Below are 12,649 nucleotides of genomic sequence, written 5' to 3' on the forward strand. Positions count from 1 at the left end.
TATATGTCACATTGGTCGGCATAATTGTCATAAACAATAAATGAACCAAATAGTTATAAAAAGATAATATATACCACATCCGAATCATAGACAGGACAAGGGCCGACGGGGGTGGATACCAAAACCGTCGCACTATATAATAACAAGCAATAATAAAAGTAAGAAAATTAGACAAGTATCTATCTAAAGCAAGAATTCTTTTCTTTCAGAAAGAAGATAAGAACAAGAGGCTCACCACGGTGGTGCCGGCAACGAGATTGGCGTGGGCGACGACGGTAAAGATGGGGACGGGACGTGATGGACCGCTAAACCTATGCAAATCTTGGGGAAATGGAGTTTGGAGGTCGAGTTTCGAGAGGAGAAAGCTTAACTAGTGTGGCTCGGGCATTTCATCGAACACCTCATGTGCATAGGAGGTGAGCTAGAGCACCCAAATGCCCTCCCCTCGCCGGCCAGAAAAAACAAAGCACTGTGGAGTGCTCTGCTGTGGCGATGAGGTATATATAGGCAACTCATTTGTCTTGGTTCATGGCTGAAACCGGGTCTAAAGCTCCCCCTTCTGTCCCGGTTCAAGCCACGAATCGGGACCAATGTATGTGGACCAGGAGCGAGGCCCATTGGTCCCGGTTCGTGCCATAAATCGGGACAAATGGGTCCAGACGAACCGGGACCAATGCCCAGGGAGCCGGCCACGAGGCCCCGGTCGGCCCCCTGGGCTCATGAACCGGGACGTATGCCCTCATGGGTCCCGGTTCAGCCATGAACCGGGACTAATGGGCTGACCAGACCCGAACCAAAGCCCTGTTTTCTACTAAGGTGATGCCGCGTGACGACCATCCGATAGGCTGCCACGGGAGAAGAAGTGGCGGTGGAATTAGTGACCATCATCCATGGTGTATGAGAGGTCGTGCCGCTTCAAGTCCCTTTATGTGATGCGAGAAGGAAGAAGCTGAAATTTCCCTCCTCAGATTCACTTTTGACTCCTTCCACCGACGACGATGCCAGATGTCGGGTTTTGCCTCTCGACCTCGGACGGTACCTTCTCTTCCATACAAAACCGACTTATTCAAATTATTTTTCCAGTTGCCTGATGATCCAGCGAAACTGTTTTTTTTTACTGGACTTGGCGATTCTAGTGAAAGGTTCCCAGGAGAGCACGTTGTAGTCATAGAGGTGTCCTATCATGGTCGTGAAATATATTGCACTACTTGCATACATCACCTCCCATCTTTGGCGAACCTTCGGGTGAAACAAACCTATGCTGCAAATTAACCACACGTTGCATGTTCGTTGCCATGTCACCGCCACCTGGAACTTGAAGGCTCCGCGTGTGAATCACGCGTGTCGGGCGCTAGGACATGCTCTGCTGACGGCCCCTCCCCTACATAAACCCAGTCTGGGCGAAATCGCTTCCAGCATAAGCACCAAGAAAGGCCGTAGCTCATGCATAGAAAGAAAAAGAAGGGGGTAGCTAGTCACCTTTGTCCCAAAAAAGGTCACCAACCCATTATCACCCCGCCGCCTATCGTTGAGTTTGAGGGACAGGCGTCGAGCGTCGAGATGGCGACCGCCGCCACGACGGGCAGCGCGCTGAGCATGAAGCTGCTGGTGGACACCAAGGCGCAGCGCGTGCTGTTCGCGGAGGCGAGCAAGGACGTGGTGGACTTCCTCTTCTCCCTCCTCGCCCTGCCGGTCGGCACCGCCGTGAAGCTGCTCGGGAAGGACTCCATGGTCGGCTGCGTCGGCAACCTCTACGGGAGCGTGGAGAAGCTGGACGGCACCTACGTCCAGCCCGGCGCGGCCAAGGACGCGCTTCTTTACCCCGTCGTGCTCTGCCCGGGCGCCGCTGGCACCAACATGCTAGGCTTGCCGGAGGCCACCTCTGGCGGGCAGCCCAAGGCGCTCTACAAGTGCAGCCGCTGCAACAACAGCTTCGTGTCGGAGACTAGCAGCACCAACTGCCCCTCGTGCGGCTACAAGATGACCACGGCGTTGCGGTTCGTGTCAGGATCCTGGGGCCAGACGGCTCAGGCGGCGGCCGGCGTCGTCTGTGGGAAAGGGTTCGTGCAGGGCATCGTGACGTACACGGTGATGGACGACCTCAGCGTGAACCCCATGTCATCCATCTCCAGCATCGCGCTGCTCAACGCCTTCGCCGTCAAGGACCTCGGCGCGCTCCAGGAGAAGACCGTGCAGCTCGGCTACAAGGAGGTTCGCCGTTTGCATTTAGCTCTTTGGCTTATTTATTGTCAGTCACTTCTTATGCACACTGCTTTGCATGATTTGATTTGCAGGGTCTGGCGATTCTCAGGGCGTCGCTGCAGTCCAAGACCGTCCTCACCGACGTCTTCCTCGCCAAGACGCAACTCCCAGGCCGCGCTTGAACACCCGGTTGCCTGGTTTGCCATCGGAACAAAACTAAGTAGTTGTAGATCTTACCAGATAGCACTAGCAGCGTAGCTTTAATTAGGTCGTTGGGTTTGTGTACGTGATGCATGCTTGCATGTTGTGCAAGTTTCGTTGGCGCTGCCACCTTTACTTAATGTTTTGTCTAATGTACTATAAATATGTAATGTACGCCGGACACCGCGCCTACCAGCTAGTGGCCTAATGAAACGTGTATGTACTGTTTGTGTCAGCTGAATTCGGAACAGGACGTAGTGTAGTAGACTGCTTGCATGCTTTCAGTGTTCAAACTTAAAAAAAAAAGACTACTGAGACAATAGGGGAAAACATAAGAGAACTAAGAAAAAAGGGCACCTTATAAATGAAGCAACCATCCATCTCCATTCATTCAACGTTCAATATTAAAAAACAGGCTGGGGCAACAACACAATCACGCTCAAAAGACATAAGAAAAAAAAGCATCCTATGAAGAGGACAGGCGACGTGCAATAATCAAATGTGCATCCATCATGAGCCCCAGTCGATCGTGCTGTAGATCACGGTCACGCTGCTTAAAGAGCAGGTATAGGAAAGCAAGAAATTTTTAAAAAGAGTCAAACATCTTAGCTGCTTAGAGAGCAGGTATCGGAAAGCAAGGCATTTTTAAAAAGAGTCAAACATCTTATTACGTGTCGGTTAAAGGGTACACGGTAGCTCTGATCTGGAGAAACTCCGCGAAGTCCAGGGCCTCCAAACGGGCCCTAAAGCCTCACGGATGATCATCCAAAGGACCCGAGCCGCAATGGACGAGAATAGGATGCGAAGGATGCGAGTGCCAGAGAATAGGATGCAAAGGATGCGAGTGGCAGTCTCCGGAATCGCGCATAAGGCGCACAAGCCATTATCCGAGTCGTGCCACTTAAGCACCTTGGTTTCCGAAGGAATGAGATCTCAAAATAGCTGTGATACAAAATTCTTAATCTTCAAGGTCAATGGGCTTTTCACAGGGAAGAAAGCTAGGGATGGCGGGCGAATGATACAATGCCTGATATTCCCAGTTTACGGAAAACTCACCTGAAGATAAAAGTGGCCAGGAAAAACAGTGTCCGAATAATTCGACAACACCGGCAGGAAGGCTGCCCGCAATCTAGTCCATTCCTCAATCTCGATAATATATTTAAAAATGTATTTGCAACAACTAAAGTCAATAATGTATTTAAAAAAAGTAATAGGATATTTATTATCTATTTCAAAGTGTTCATTTTTATATGAAAAATGCATGTTATTTAATAGAAAATGTTCATTGTGTATTTCAAAAATGTGTTTGTAATTACTTAAATTAGTTCATAATTAGTAGTAGGTAAAAAATGTTCTTACTATATTAAAACAGTTTTTGTATTTAAAAAAAATGCTCATAGTGTATTTATGAAATGCCTTAGAAAAGATGCTCATTACCAATCTCAAAAAAATGTTCACCAAATTTTTAGCAAAATTTCATTGTTCAATAGAAAAAATGTTGAATGTGCATTTAAGAAATGTATTTGCATTTTAGATTCATACTGTATTTGAAAAATGTCTTGGAAGAATATTCATTACCTATTTCCAAAAATGTAGAACAAGTATTGTTGAAATGTTATTTTTCAATACAAAAATGTTCATAGTGTAATTAAAAATGTATTTGCAATTACTTAAATTTGCTCGTCAATTACTGTAGTTGGGAACATGCTTATAGTATATTAAAAATATATGTTTCCATTTTTATTTAAAAGTGTTGTGTACTTACAAAAAGTGCTAGAAAAAACTTAATTATCTATTTTGTGACATGTTTAATATATATTAATAAAATGTTTATTTTTCAACAGAAAATTTTCATCACTCGCATCACAGTATGTATTCATCATAATAAAAAATTTCATGAACATTGTGCATAGTATACTCAAAATATGTGCCGCCAATTTTAAAAACGTTTGATGGTCTGCTTAAAAAAAGTTTACTCCTCCTGAATAATGTTCATTCCATCTATCGCTAACCATTTTGAACCAAGAAAAGAAGTGAAAAAAATAATCTTGTCTTGCCTTCGCCTCCGCGGAAGACGGGAAGGGACATCAATACTATGAAACAGAAAATAGGCAAAATTCAAATAGAAGCGAGCACGACAAGTAGGCAATGACCCCAGTAGGAGGCAAATCACTTGTATCTTCATTGTGCATTGGAAGATTGTCTTACAGTATGTATCATGAAAAATGTGAGTGCCATGTATAGTGTAAGAAAATGAGTCATTGTGAGTGTTAGGTATAGTAACAGGCATAATGTGCTCTTACGACTTGTATACTTTTGATTTTGGTGATGAAAAACATGAATTAATATAATACTTGATGATATAAGAAAAACAAAATCCAAAGCATATATCGATTTCACACATATCTGCAACATAAGGGGAGAAGGCGCTCGGGAGGAGAAGAATAGGGGAGACGCTCGCGAGGAGGAGAAATGGAGAAGGGAGGCACTCGCGAGGACCAGAAGGGCGAAGAAACCCGGCAGGGAAATAGGCCGGCCCAGTGACGACGCAGAGAAACGCTTGAGGTGAGACAGTGCTATATCTCGCAGTAAGCAAAATATATCATTCGCGAAGAGGTAGCCCCTCCCGTCCTTGCTACATCTTGGGTCCACGGATGCGGCAAGCACAACAAAAAATAATATTTTTTCTCAGAAAGGAAAATGCTCTCGGCTCTCGATGTGTGCGCGGGGTGCGGATCCTTGGTCAGGTGCGGCGGTGGCTACGTGCAGTGGGCTCGGTGACTGGCGACGCGTGGGGCGTGGCATCTCCGGAGCTCGAGGTGTGCTGCAGTTAGCTGATCTTGGTGCAGCTCTTTGCAATGCATTGGTTGCTGTTGTGGTGGTGGTCACGGTGGTAGACGGCGGCTATGGCCAGGGGGTGGCGTGTGCCTGGGCGTGGTGGATCGTGTGATCCCGCGGCCAGGGTAAGGTTGGCCTCAGCGGGGGTGGTGATTGGTGGGAGGCGGTCTGTGGGGCAGTGGTCTCCGGGAGAAATCTTTGCCCTGGTCTTACCGGAGCCGGCGGCGCCCGCGGGTGACATGATCTTTCTTGGAAGCGTCGTCGTGGAGGTATGCTCTTTCGCTGGATCGGGCGATGGAGGTGCCTTCGCGTCTTTCTCCTCCTTGGGGGCATCGTATCGGAGCCGACTACGACCGAGAGACTGGTGGATTGTGGCATCTTCGCCGTGGATGGCGGCATCTTGGCCATGTGGTTTGCTAAGGCGGGGCGCTAGTTTCTGGTTGGCAACGATGATGGTGTCGAGAGGAGCTCGGGTCGCGGCGTGGACTTCGGTAGTCGGTTCTTCCCAGCGTGCCTGAGGTGCTCTTTTGTGGGTTGCTTAGTTGCTTTGAAGTCGGAGCTACGGTGGAGCGGGTCCAGGTGGTGACGATGACAGGTGTTGCTCGGTGGTCGTTTGCGGAGGGCACGATCGGTGCAAGTCCTGCATATTTCCCTTGTGAGGCTCGTCGTCAAAGTCGGAGTTGCCGGTTGCTTGCATGTGTGGCCATCTGGTGGCATGTGCCGTCGTGGTTTCTATGCAGCTGTTTGCAGGTTGGCTTCGATGTTGGAGCTCTATGGTGAAGTCGGAGTCGCTCGTTCGAGGCAACCGGTGATGATGATGACGCTTGCGACTCCTCGACGGACATCTTTCTTCTTTGCAGCTTTGTGTCCCATGTCGGTGGTCAGGTTGGCCGGTGGTTCCCATGTCATGTGGGTTCGGTTGTATCGGTTTTAGCCCGGTTTTCCGCCAATTAACCGGGCAATTCTCTTCTCCTTAATTAATGAAAACGACAAAATTTTTTTCTTACTTCAAAAAAAGATGCATGTTAGAGGATACTAAACAAATTACTGATGATGCCAAGATCTAATGCCTAAGTGTGGTAGTATTACTTTGCTAAGCAAATTAGTATCAGTGGACACCGGAATCATACTCCCTCCGTTCCGAGTTACTTGTCGCAGGTATGGATGTATCTAGTTGTATTTTAGTTCTAGATACATCCATTTTTGTGACGAGTAATTTGGAACGGAGGGAGTAGAATATTGTTTGGGATCATTTCCTTGTCTGTTGAGGCTTCACGTTTCATTTAGTCTCTGTAAGATGTGATGCATACTAGTGGTTAGGGCGCCACCCGGTGGCGCCGCCTGAGACGAAGCTGGGCGGTGCTAGGTAGGAGGTGCCCCTTTCACGTTGCTAGGTGTAGTTCACAATGTTATGACATGGTCAGCAATAAAAGAACAGTGGAAATGCAACACACTCATACCATGAATCAGCCTTAGGAGTCATAGATATTAATATGTCCTTGTAGTTTACATGAATGGCGACATAAAAGACAATTGTTCAAAAGCAACACACGCTAACATAAAAGCGAAGGTACAATAGGAGCATTTTCATCTCTTGTTGTGAAAAGGATGTCCTGCCTAAAGATAGAAATGCACAAGTATCACATATTATTAACACCACTTATGTTGCTTAGAAAACAGAACATAGAGAAAGAAAATGGGGGATAAAATCGCTTCCACCAATTCCAAGCGAAGATAAACCTGAATGGACAAGCACATATATTAAGAAAGGATATAATTTAAAGTATAAACTCACTTTGTAAGCCAATTCCCATAAGGCTATGATGGGAAGGAGGTCGGGAGGACGGCGCCGCATGACGAGCCCTATCCATGCCGAACGACCTCATGATATACAGCCTCCATCGCTCACTATTCAATGCCCATAGAAAAAACAGGATTGTGGTAGACATGTCTTAGGTAAGATACATATGTGTAAATGTAAAGTTTTACTAATCAAGCATGCACTTAATGAGAGTACCTATTATACATAAAAGAGAAGTAACTGAGATAGATGCTGGGTTTTTTTCTTAGAAGGAAGTTGGTCATCAAATAGGCATAGATAATCAAATTTGGAATATCTCCAGGAACATCTAATTTTTGAAACTCATGGCAATATGTAGTACATGTGTGTTAGGTCAGATAGAAGATATGCACAAATGTAGAGATTTAGTAATGAAGCATCCAGTGAACAAAAGAAACAATTATACATGAAAAGAAACTATGTGGGCTATGCATGTTTCAGTGTCATGTAACTTATGTTACAGAACAAAACCAAGCTAGTAAGCAATCCATTGTGAAATCTTCATGTGGTAAAGAACATTTGTAGATTAACATGAAATAAATATTATTGTCTGAGCACAAGCAATCATGTTGATACATTTAGTGATTTATTTAAGCGGTAATAATCAGTCTATATTGATGTTCAATTAGTGGGTAAGAGGTATTGAGTAGAATCGATTTGTTTAACGCATGACATGAATGAATTATGCAGCTACCTGGGGGCTTAAGCCATTGCATTGACAGAGGCAATAGGTAGAAACAGAGAAATAGTTGAATTTTAAGTAACAAATTAGAGGCGTTGAGAGCAGAGAAGGAGACAGTCACCTTGTCAGATCCATGAGGATGAATTGAGGGAGAGGGGACAGGAGCAGCACGCGGTAGATCCACTTTCAGGCTAGCTGCCTCGTGATAAATACTTCTAGATATGCATTGTAATAGTCAGACCACACAACATGTAATACTAATGGGCTAATGCCATAGCCTGCGGCAGTTAAGAAGTGAACACATTGGTATATAATGGATGGTATCTGTGCAAATCTAGAACAATAATTTACCTTTCACAACAAACAAATCTCAAGAGCGCATTATTTCTTTATTTCTCAATAATTCACAATAAATGATCAAGCATCTATATGCATGTACCAAAGCATTTACCTTTGTAGGAGCTTCCCAACTTTGCCTTCTGAGTTGTACGGGCTCTTCCATGGTCAAAACTCCATACCACCTTCGCCGCCACCAACGATGACCGATCCCAATCATTGAGCCGAGCCCGGAGGCCGTCAAAGGGGCCGCCATCTCCCTAAAGCGACGGGTTTCCCTAAGATGGTTGAGACCAAGTCGATGGTACACGCTAGTGAAACCTAGCCCATCTTAAAATTTTGAACCTAGCCCGTCTTCAAACCTAGCAGAAGACCAAAGCAACAAATTTAGAATGAGGGACTGGTTAATTGTATTTTTTAAACTTCGCGCAGAGAACTGAATATTTCTTCTTCTTTGCGGAAACGTAAACCAAAGCACATAAACGCATGATATAAAATCAAGAAGATCTGCATGTAAAACTTCTATACTGCATAGTCTCTTGACATGTATAATTAGTATTTAAAAAAATGACAATGTAAAGCAAAGAAATTGGCAGCAAGAGAAAGAGCTAGCTAGCAAATAATTAGATACAGACCAGGTTATCAGTTAGACACAGACCAGGTTATCAGTTAGACAAAGAACAGAAAATAGAACAAAGGATCATAAAGCAATCCTTCGTGGTGAGATACCCCTTAATTTTTCTCGAATTTGAAATGAACTTCGTTACACACAGCAACTGAGTATATTTGCATGTAATGTTGTACCAAGGATGGACAAGTGATGAACATGAACTGAATCATAAAATCCATATAATTTGCATTGTTTGCTTTCTAGGACAAAGCAGAATCACGAGCAACTAAAATACAGTCAAGTAAGTCGAAAGCACTTAATAAGCGGTCTGACATCGGGCATATGCCATGGAAATATAGTAGTAAGCCAAAATGGACTTTTTTGTTGATTCCTATCTTTTACATCCTATAAGGAAGAGCATGGAATCTCAGTGGTGTGCGGCTAACACATAATATTTATCAGAGCATGCCACTGTCAGACAATAACCAGCTCAGACATGTAGGATATAAAGAAATTTACCACACCTCAGCATCAACAAGTGATTCATCATCGTCAGTGTAGACCATGTTTGACACCAAAGTCTAGGAAATAAATACAAAAGGCAGATGTTAAAACTGTAAACAGGGGAAAGATTAAGCTGCATTAGCTTGGACAAGGAAAATCATATACTTGTATTAAGCGTGGCAAGAACTCCCGCAGTCCTTCAGGAGGCATGCTAACATCACAATATGCTGACTTGAAAAAGTTTACTTATAGTTAGTCCTATAATACAACACAGTCAGTCAGTAATGTCATCAATGACTCATAGTTTATTTTCAACTTGAAGGGTGTCAAGCAAATAAAATGTTAGAATACATAGACATGAGCACCAATCAGATGTAAAATATTATAGTATGAAGTTTAAAATTGACAATTTAAATTTACCATATCATGCCTGTTAATCTTTGGTTAGTTTTCTGTTGAAGTTCGAACAGAAAGGGGAGACTCAAAAGGGCCATCACGATAAACTCCATGCACTACAACAAACACCCGCGGCTTAAATATACAACTTCATACGGCCAAATTAGTTAGCCAGTTAGGATAGCATCGTCATATGTTATGAGCTGACATTCATTTGTTTAAAGGAAAAAATAACCCTCTGCACAGAAGTTCCAAGTGCTTCAGTTAGATAACAACATTTAATCATTTAGCACACCAAAGGGCTTGGCCTATAATTGAACATGTCCATAATTACTTGATTAGAACTGTATAATGCATCTTATACAAGGCCTGTCTACTTCTCATTTAAGAATGTCACAGCCAGCCACAGTAATTGGCAGATTCATAAACTATTGCTTAAGGTGCGTCATCAAACCTAGCTCATCTTAAAAAATTAAACCTAGCCCGCCTTCAAACCTAGCAGTATAGCAAAGCAACCAATTTAAAAGGAGGGACTGGTTAATTGTTTTTTTAATCGGCATGAAGAACTGAGTACTTTTTACTGGGTTATCTTCGTACTGTGTCTTTAGCTGATGGGTAATGTTCCCTTGGTTGTCAGATCTGAACTTTATAAGAAAAGAACATGTATAGTTCTTTTAGCAAGTATGCATATAAGCATTCCGAAACAACACATAGAAGAGGGTATGACAATATATGTTCCCATCACATCACACAACCAAGATGTGCAGTCAAGCATGAGGTTGCAATGCAATGCAAGAACAAAGGATTACTGTCGGTTGGGTGGGTTGTGGTCACGCATTCTCTGCTCCGCCATGGATAGATTGACGCCTGACTTGCTGGAGATGAGCGACAAGATACCCATTTGGTCCTCAATCGACTCCCTAACAAAAGTGAGTCCATAAATAGGAGGTAAAAAAGAAATGGAACAGAGTTTGAGTCCCCAAGAACCACATAACAACCAATTCAAAAAAAGAAAGAGCCATGAATCAATTCTCACCTGATAGCTTGATTGTTCTAAAGGGCATAGCGCAAAATCAAATCCATGAGTATGTATGTGTGGGCTTCATCCATAAATATGTGGACAAAATTTAAGCACCGGCTAGAACCACACAAAATCAGATCAAACCATGCAACGGTGAGCTCGTGAGACAACCATGCTGCAGGTTGGCCTTAGAACACACCAAGGGACCACACAGGTCAGCACAATAATTGAATAAAACTTGACAACAAGAGCACACCTTGACGCGACATAACAACGAACAGGCTATAAGCGGGTTAACATCAACAACAAATCCATGAACATCATCAGAACAAGAACAACCATCTATACAGCCGCACATGACCAAGCGGCCAACCTGAACTGAAGATGCCGGCCATCTCATTTGTAAAGCCGAAGAGACCGGAAACACACGAGGCAATGACGCTGAGAAACACGCACTTCACATAAAGAGTACCAGAGAATCTTTGTTAACTACCCAGCTAGCACATATCACCAATTTGATCAACACAGAAAGAGCTGTTAGGAATTTCATAACCTGCTTATTCCTTTTCTAGTACCTAGTTGTCTTACTGTACCTACCACATGTGCACACTGTTATTCTGGGCAGGCACCAAAGTAATTACAAGATCAGGTCTAAAAACATGACTTCCTTCCTTGGCATGCACCAAATTGGGTAACACCACGGCCATGTCATTAATCTTTGTGGGTGGTTTATTTTCCTCTCGGGGCAACACTAACTTGATTTTTACTGGACAAATAAAAATTACACAGGAACCAAATCTAACAAATTTTGCACCATAGGCCGACGCTAAACACTGCGTCACCAGCTGATTAATTCCTTGAAGGAACCTAACGGATGTAGCTTGCTCCAACGATCTACTATTTCAATTAGGCTCATCGGTTCTTGCTTACAAAAAACAGGGTCCATGCTGAAACTCAACCCAGCTTAGAGCCCTACCACTAGCATAACCAACACGAAAGTAGCACCAGCATGGTGACGACCCTCGTGAAATTGGCAGCCAACAAGGGAAGCACGATCGACCCCCAAAACGAAAGAAGCATGTGTTGGGAGTAATACCTGACGGATGAGAAATTCTCTCGGTGTCGACAGAGTCACGAACACGGAGGACCCGTAGCAGACGAACGCGGAAGCAACCGGAAGGAAGGATCTGCGATGGCGGTGAAGCCCTAGGCGGAATATGGAATAAACGAGCTGGAGGCGGCGGCTCAGATGTACGGCTTTGAGTCACCGGAACCCACGACTGGAAGCCGCGCCAGTTCCCCGCCATGTGGTCCCCAGAGACCTCGCCGGAGCATCCACCATAGAGGCTACGAGAGCCCGGGCCTCCATGCCGGCGGCGTCGCGACGCAGACGGGAGGCTTGGCGCCGCGAGACAGAGAAATCCGACGCTGCCGCTGCTCGGGAGCGCGGGTCTGTGCCAAGGGCTGAGCCTCCTCATCGTCGCCGTTTTACGAGTGGCTGCGGTGTGGCTAGCATTGCACCGGCGGAAGGGACACGAGGCAGGGTATGGAGAAGCAGTGGCCGCGGCGGCGGCGGCAAGGGAGAGGAAGACGAGAAGAGGAGGAGAGGTTGCGTGGAGTGCGGGGCTGGGCCACATGTGTGAGGCCTTTTTACTGTGACCATAAAAAATTATCGATCGATAAAACAGTACCACTAATGCCCACGTGGACACGCTCATTGCTCGCCTTTGATGTGCACCTGAATGGTTTTAATATCATGAACTATCTCTTTGCTATCTCTTCTCTGGCTCGTGAACGTGAAATTTCGCAATGATTTCGTAAGTGCAATGGTTTGCGCTGCGAACCTGCTACAGTAGTAACTGTCGTTCAACTCGAGAAAAAAAAACTGGCCTTTACGTTGTCGTTTTTTTCTTTTCTTTTTTGAGTTATCGTTTTGTGAGCTGAAATAGCGAGCGTTTAGGCCTCTGTTTTCCGCCCTGTGCAGCCGGCTTGAATTAGGCTTGACCCATATGGGCTTTC

At 44.8% G+C, this 12,649-nt stretch overlaps 1 protein-coding gene across 1 annotated transcript; it reads left to right on the top strand.

The window, feature by feature from the left end:
- The first annotated feature begins 1,433 nt into the window (after nucleotides 1-1,433).
- On the top strand, nucleotides 1,434-2,626 carry LOC125554362. The gene is made up of 2 exons (XM_048717937.1): nucleotides 1,434-2,211; nucleotides 2,295-2,626. Exons 1-2 carry the CDS (start codon nucleotides 1,444-1,446, stop codon nucleotides 2,382-2,384), a joined length of 858 nt encoding a protein of 285 aa, XP_048573894.1. The 5' UTR covers nucleotides 1,434-1,443; the 3' UTR covers nucleotides 2,385-2,626.
- The last annotated feature ends 10,023 nt before the right edge of the window (nucleotides 2,627-12,649 follow it).

The sequence above is a fragment of the Triticum urartu genome, chromosome 4, assembly GCF_003073215.2.
Source record: "Triticum urartu cultivar G1812 chromosome 4, Tu2.1, whole genome shotgun sequence".
Taxonomy (NCBI): domain Eukaryota; kingdom Viridiplantae; phylum Streptophyta; class Magnoliopsida; order Poales; family Poaceae; genus Triticum; species Triticum urartu.